Source organism: Thalassophryne amazonica, chromosome 4 (assembly GCF_902500255.1).
Source record: "Thalassophryne amazonica chromosome 4, fThaAma1.1, whole genome shotgun sequence".
Lineage (NCBI taxonomy): Eukaryota > Metazoa > Chordata > Actinopteri > Batrachoidiformes > Batrachoididae > Thalassophryne > Thalassophryne amazonica.
The window spans coordinates 98,962,276-98,970,177 of record NC_047106.1 but is presented as its reverse complement, the minus strand read 5'-3'; the positions used below and the strand labels follow the sequence as shown (position 1 = coordinate 98,970,177).

The 7,902-nt window shown below is 48.5% G+C and overlaps 1 protein-coding gene across 1 annotated transcript in view; it reads left to right on the top strand.

Moving 5' to 3' along the window:
* The first annotated feature begins 4,958 nt into the window (after positions 1–4,958).
* The window catches only part of gfm1 (G elongation factor, mitochondrial 1), a 51,739-nt gene continuing 48,795 nt past the window's right edge, over positions 4,959–7,902 (top strand). The window contains exon 1 of the mRNA XM_034168326.1: positions 4,959–5,162. Coding sequence (XP_034024217.1) covers positions 5,088–5,162 — 75 coding nt within the window. The 5' untranslated portion in view covers positions 4,959–5,087. The remainder of the gene's footprint in view (positions 5,163–7,902) is intronic.

Below are 7,902 nucleotides of genomic sequence, written 5' to 3'. Positions count from 1 at the left end.
GCACGAATCCCAGTCATGATCCTAAGTGAGGATTTAACCCTTCAGGCCCCAGCACTAGTAGACACGGGGTCGGAAGGGAATCTGCTGGACAGCAGATGGGCAAAGGAAGTAGGGCTCCCTCTGGTGGCTCTGCCTTCACCTTTGAAGGTATGGGCACTAGATGGCACCCTTCTTCCATTAATCACACACCAGACACAGCCCGTGACATTGGTTGTGTCTGGGAATCACAGGGAGGAGATCGTGTTTTATGTAACACCTTCTACCTCCCGAGTGATTTTAGGGTTTCCATGGATGGTGAAGCACAATCCCCGGATTGATTGGCCGTCTGGGGTTGTGACGCAGTGGAGCGAAACCTGCCACCGGGAATGTTTAGGATCCTCGGTTCCACCTGGTGTGACAGCTAATGAGGAGGTCAAAGTCCCCCCCAATCTGACGGCGGTGCTGGAGGAGTACCATGATCTTGCTGACGTCTTCAGCAAAGATCTGGCACTCACTCTTCCCCCACACCGACCGTACGATTGCGCCATCGATTTGATCCCGGGCGCTGAGTACCCGTCCAGCAGGCTGCACAACCTCTCACGTCCGGAACGAGAATCAATGGAGACCTACATCCGGGACTCCTTAGCTGCCGGGTTGATCTGGAACTCCACCTCCCCGATGGGTGCAGGTTTCTTTTTTGTGGGTAAGAAGGACGGCGGACTCCGTCCATGCATCGATTACAGAGGGCTGAACGAGATTACGGTTCGTAATCGATACCCATTACCTCTGTTGGATTCGGTGTTCACGCCCCTGCATGGAGCCCAAGTATTCACCAAACTCGATCTTAGGAATGCGTACCACCTGGTTCGGATCCGGAAGGGAGACGAGTGGAAGACGGCATTTAACACCCCCTTAGGTCACTTGCGGGACTTCCTGCACCGGTTTGTCTTCATATATTTAGACGATATACTCATCTTTTCTCTGGACCCTGAGACTCATGTCCAGCATGTACGTCAGGTCCTGCAGCGGTTATTGGAGAACCGGCTGTTTGTGAAGGGCGAGAAGTGCGAGTTCCACCGTACTTCTTTGTCCTTCCTGGGGTTCATAATCTCCTCCAACTGTGTCGCCCCTGATCCGGCCAAAGTTGCGGCGGTGAGAGATTGGCCCCAACCAACAAGCCGTAGGAAGCTGCAACAGTTCCTCGGTTTTGCAAATTTCTACAGGAGGTTCATTAAGGGTTACAGTCAGGTAGCGAGCCCCCTGACTGCCCTGACCTCCACTAAAGTCCCCTTCACCTGGTCGGATCGGTGCAAAGCCGCATTTAGGGAGTTGAAACGCCGGTTCTCGTCTGCACCAGTTCTGGTGCAGCCTGATCCTAATCGCCAGTTCATAGTTGAAGTGGATGCCTCTGACTCAGGGATAGGAGCTGTGCTGTCCCAGAGCAGGGAGTCCGATAAGGTTCTCCACCCTTGTGCCTATTTTTCCCGCAGGTTGACCCCGGCTGAGAGGAATTATGACGTCGGCAATCGGGAACTCCTGGCAATGAAGGAGGCTCTTGAAGAGTGGAGACACCTGTTGGAGGGAGCGACGGTGCCCTTCACGGTTTTCACGGACCATCGGAACCTGGAGTACACCCGGACCGCCAAGCGGCTGAACCCCAGGCAAGCCCGCTGGTCACTGTTCTTCGGGTGCTTTGACTTCCAGATTACATACTGCCCCGGGACCAAGAACCAACGATCGGATGCCCTGTCCCGGGTGCACGAAGAGGAAGCCAAGGCTGAGTTGTCAGACCCAACAGAGACCATCATCCCCGAGTCCACTGTCGTGGCCACCCTCACCTGGGACGTGGAGAAGACCGTCCGGGAGGCCCTGACACGGGACCCAGGGACCGGCCCGAGGAACAAATTGTACGTCCCACCAGAGGCCAGAGCTGCGGTGTTGGACTTCTGTCATTGTTCCAAGCTCTCCTGTCATCCTGGGGTGCGCAGAACCATGGCAGTGGTCCAGCAGCGCTTCTGGTGGGCGTCTATGGAGGCCGACGTCCGGGATTACGTCCAGGCATGTACCACCTGTGCCAGGGGCAAGGCCGACCACAAGAGGACTTCGGGACTCCTCCAGCCCCTACCGGTGCCTCACCGCCCCTGGTCCCACATCGGCATGGACTTTATCACGGGCCTCCCGCCGTCCCAGGGCAACACCACCATCCTCACGATAGTGGACCGGTTCTCCAAGGCGACCCACTTCGTGGCCCTCCCGCAGCTCCCGACGGCCCAGGAGACGGCAGACCTCCTGGTCCACCACGTCGCGCGTCTGCATGGGATACCAGCGGACATCGTCTCGGATCATGGTCCTCAGTTCTCTTCCCAAGTCTGGAGGAGTTTCTGCAGGGAACTGGGGGCCACCGTGAGTATCTCATCCGGGTATCACCCTCAGACAAACGGACAGGCAGAGCGGGCTAACCAGGAGCTGGAGCAGGCCCTCCGCTGCGTGACCTTCGCGCACCCGACGGCCTGGAGCAACCATCTGGCCTGGATCGAGTATGCCCACAACAGCCAAGTGTCGTCTGCCACCGGCCTCTCCCCGTTTGAGGTGTGTTTGAGGTACCAGCCCCCATTGTTCCCACTCGTGGAGGGGGAGGTCGGTGTGCCCTCGGTCCAGGCCCACCTCAGGAGGTGCCGCCGGGTGTGGCGGACTGCCCGTTCTGCCCTGTTGAAGGCCCGGATGAGGGCCAAGGCCCATGCAGACCACCAGCGTTCCCCGGCCCCTGCATACCAGCCCGGGCAGGAGGTGTGGTTGTCGACAAAGGACATCCCACTTCAAGTGGAATCACAGAAACTCAAGGACAGGTTTATTGGACCGTTTCCCATCCTCAAAGTCCTCAGTCCGGCCGCAGTGAAGCTAAAGCTGCCAGCTTCACTGCGGATCCACTCGGTTTTCCATGTGTCACGTGTCAAACCTCATCACACCTCACCACTCTGCACCCCTGGCCCCGCACCGCCTCCTGCCCGGATCATCGATGGGGAGCCGGCATGGACCCTGCGTCGGCTCCTGGACGTCCGCCGTAAGGGCCGGGGGTTCCAGTATCTGGTGGACTGGGAGGGGTATGGACCCGAAGAACGTTCCTGGATGAAGAAGAGCTTCATCCTGGACCCGGCCTCCTGGCCGATTTCTACAACCGGCACCCGGACAAGCCTGGTCGGGCGCCAGGAGGCGCCCGTTGAGGGGGGGGTCCTCTTGTGTGGGCTGCTGAAGAGGAGGTACTGCTGGCCCACTACCACCAGATGGCGCCCTGCTTGGAGTGCGGGCTTCAAGCACGAGAGGGCGTCGGAGCCGCTGGGAGTGACAGCTGTCACTTATCAGCACCAGCTGTCACTCGTTCAACTCATCACCATATAAGCCGGACTGCAACTCCACCTCCTCGCCGAGAAATCAGCTACCGTTCCAGGTAATCTTTCTCTGCTGTGATTTTCTGAGTGTTTGAACATTGTTCTGTGTGCAGCCGTGTATCCTGTGGACTCAGTCTGTAACTGGATTGGCGGATAGTGTGACTTGCGACGTCTTCGCCTCACACTCCTTCCAGGGAGAGTGACTGACAGGAGCTGCACGGGTGATTCTGTGTCTGGAGGTGGAGGTTCTCCCTCCCGGAGGAACTAAGCTTTACACGATTGCTGGGTGTGTATTCACACACCCACCATTAACTGTTTCTGTTTTCTGCCAGCAGTACCGGGTCTGACTGCTGAAGACAGTGGCCACCTGGGGTGCAGGGCTTGGTGGCTCCGGTGTTCTTCAGATCCGTTGGTGGTGGAAGCTGTGTGGGATCCGGCTCTTTTCTCGCCAGACGTCTTCTATCTTCGAGCCTGCCCACACATCACCTTGTGTATAATTGACAATCCACATTATTATTGTCTGTATTTTGTTGTGCGATTCACAACATTAAATTGTTACTTTTGGCTTATCCATTGTCCGTTCATTAACGCCCCCTGTTGTGGGTCCGTGTCACGACACCTTCCCAACAAACAATGGACTAAAACGTTTTTTTTAAAGCACAACATGGGTGTGACAAAGGTGGACCTTATTTTGCAGTGGCAAAATAAGGAGAGGTCCTGCCCCCCTGCCCATAACCCATGCAATAACAAGACATGATTTATATTGTAACTTGAATCTCTTTGCTCTAAGGGGTAAAACCGGTTCAACCCAGTTCAACGTGCACATTTATACAAATAACAGACTAAAATGATATCAAACTAAGAATATACTCATTTAAGTAAAGTAATTACTTAATACGAAAACAAAGAGCAAAGAAAACAAAATAACAAAGTAATAGATAAACACACAAATATGATTACTGAGAGACAGATCTATCACAAAACCAATAATCATCATGGCATCATGCATAATCATACCAGAATTTATTATAGACCATTATCATTATTTATTTACACCTTCATTCATTTTTAAAAATTGGCACAGGGTAGATTTGGTGTTGTGGTTAAGGGTGCTGGAGAATATTCCAGTGGTCATTATCATTTAAAAATACCGTCCACTCAAAGTGACACCATGCTTAGATGTAACAATTCTGAGACTGTTTTCTCAAATATATCGGTGTCATATGTGTCAACCTGACGCGGGTGTAGGTTTCTGATTAACAGCAGACGGGATGAGTTCATCAATGACATCGCCAGGTGGAGTTGGGGGTTACAAAGAAACCTGCACACTCTTTGCCATTTCTGCAGTCAGGTTGGCACAACTGCAGTACAGAATCAACTGCGTAATCGGGCATGTTGTGCTTCCGTAATTGGCCACCACTTCCGGCAGGGCGCTGTGAGCTTCTGGCTCTAAACGACAGCGACGTTATAAACGTACACTTTTCATGCTGCAAATCATTTCTCTTCAATTGCCTTAGGCTTAGAGGCGAATCGTGTATTGTGTCTAACGTCAGAAAACATTCTGAAATTGAATTCACGCATTTAGTTACATTCATAGCACAACGTATTTTGGTAGCTGTGGGTTTCCGTAGAAAGACACGGAAGTGGTGTTTTCCAGCGTGACTTTCACCGGCGGTGTCCTGTTTGTTGTGTGAAGAGGATCCAGATCAAAGTCTTGCCAAAATGAGACTATTAAAAACAGGACTGAGGTTAACAAAAGCCCACCTTTTGTCCACAGGAAGCGTCACTCTTAAACAGGTATGTATATCGAGTTACATTGACGCTGGATTTAAATTTTTATGTAAAACATCGACTAGTTACTTTAATATCAATCAATCAGTTTTATTTATATAGCGCCAAATCACAACAAACAGTTGCCCCAAGGCGCTTTATATTGTAAGGCAAGGCCATACAATAATTACGGAAAAACCCCAACGGTCAAAACGACCCCTTGTGAGCAAGCACTTGGCGACAGTGGGAAGGAAAAACTCCCTTTTAACAGGAAGAAACCTCCAGCAGAACCAGGCTCAGGGAGGGGCAGTCTTCTGCTGGGACTGGTTGGGGCTGAGGGAGAGAACCAGGAAAAAGACATGCTGTGGAGGGGAGCAGAGATTGATCACTAATGATTAAATGCAGAGTGGTGCATACAGAGCAAAAAGAGAAAGAAACACTCAGTGCATCATGGGAACCCCCCAGCAGTCTAAGTCTATAGCAGCATAACTAAGGGATGGTTCAGGGTCACCTGATCCAGCCCTAACTATAAGCTTTAGCAAAAAGGAAAGTTTTAAGCCTAATCTTAAAAGTAGAGAGGGTGTCTGTCTCCCTGATCTGAATTGGGAGCTGGTTCCACAGGAGAGGAGCCTGAAAGCTGAAGGCTCTGCCTCCCATTCTACTCTTACAAACCCTAGGAACTACAAGTAAGCCTGCAGTCTGAGAGCAAAGCGCTCTATTGGGGTGATATGGTACTACGAGGTCCCTAAGATAAGATGGGACCTGATTATTCAAAACCTTATAAGTAAGAAGAAGAATTTTAAATTCTATTCTAGAATTAACAGGAAGCCAATGAAGAGAGGCCAATATGGGTGAGATATGCTCTCTCCTTCTAGTCCCCGTTAGTACTCTAGCTGCAGCATTTTGAATTAACTGAAGGCTTTTCAGGGAACTTTTAGGACAACCTGATAATAATGAATTACAATAGTCCAGCCTAGAGGAAATAAATGCATGAATTAGTTTTTCAGCATCACTCTGAGACAAGACCTTTCTAATTTTAGAGATATTGCGTAAATGCAAAAAAGCAGTCCTACATATTTGTTTAATATGCGCATTGAATGACATATCCTGATCAAAAATGACTCCAAGATTTCTCACAGTATTACTAGAGGTCAGGGTAATGCCATCCAGAGTAAGGATCTGGTTAGACACCATGTTTCTAAGATTTGTGGGGCCAAGTACAATAACTTCAGTTTTATCTGAGTTTAAAAGCAGGAAATTAGAGGTCATCCATGTCTTTATGTCTGTAAGACAGTCCTGCAGTTTAGCTAATTGGTGTGTGTCCTCTGGCTTCATGGATAGATAAAGCTGGGTATCATCTGCGTAACAATGAAAATTTAAGCAATGCCGTCTAATAATACTGCCTAAGGGAAGCATGTATAAAGTGAATAAAATTGGTCCTAGCACAGAACCTTGTGGAACTCCATAATTAACCTTAGTCTGTGAAGAAGATTCCCCATTTACATGAACAAATTGTAATCTGTTAGATAAATATGATTCAAACCACCGCAGCGCAGTGCCTTTAATACCTATGGCATGCTCTAATCTCTGTAATAAAATTTTATGGTCAACAGTATCAAAAGCAGCACTGTACATGTACATATTAAAGTATCCTCTTATGTACATATACATGTACATAAGACATAAACATATATGTGTCGCGGACATGAATGAGCGAAGCTCTTAAGCGTCTCACCATGTCATCCTTCAGACTTTAGATCCTTCAGACCATAGACAGATAGATCCTTCAGACTTTATTTTGAGTAAATGCTTCAGGGGAGCATTAGCATGGCAAAAACCTTTCAGCTTCTGGGGAGGGGGGTCCGCCTCCCCAAACCCCCTGCCTTTTTAAGCATTATTTTTTTTATTTTGCCTCTCACATGCCTGGAAAAGCTGCTCGCCATCTCACCATGTCCTTTAGGTCCTTCAGACGTTTTTCAGTAGAATGCTTCTTTGGAGCATGAGCATGACTAAAACCTTTCAGCTTCTTGGGGAGTGCCCCTCCAGCCCCCTGTCTTTGTAAGCATTTTCCTTATTTTGCCTTTCAGCTTCTGGAGGGGCTCTGCTCCCCATACTCTCCACCTTTTTAAGCATTTTTCTTTTTTGATTTTCAGCTGACCCCCCCAATTACAGCCCTCTTAACCCCCTTCCACTTTAAGAATTTTTTTAAATGTAGATGTAAATTAATATTCAAAGTTTTCAGCTAGTTGACAGTAGGGCTGTACAATATGGCCATATTATCATATTTCAATATTGTCATCTAAATTGTCATGTAAGTGTCACTTATATACATGCTTAGGTGGGTAGGGAGAGTTTCCATGGGATAAAAAAGCTTTTCAACCTACCATCCCTGGTTCTCAAGACTAGGCACCTAAGTGGCTCTACTCTCTCTCTTTTTTTTTTATAAAGATATTTAGGTGTACTTTAGTAAACACTAGTAGAGTTCCACCTTAGATTTGGAATGTATAATAGAAGATATACCTTACTGAATTGTCATATCAGTATGATATACAATATGACTATGATTTGACACAAAGTGCAGCAACAGTGAAAATTACACAATCTTAAGCAAAAAGGTAATAATACCACACTCATTTTGCACTCATCATAAGGTTAGGATACTGTGCCCTCCAAAAGTATTGGAACACTTGGAATTTCACACATTTTAATTTGTTTATGCCATTTTAAATACAAGAAATACAAAAAAAGAATAAAAATTTCTAAAATG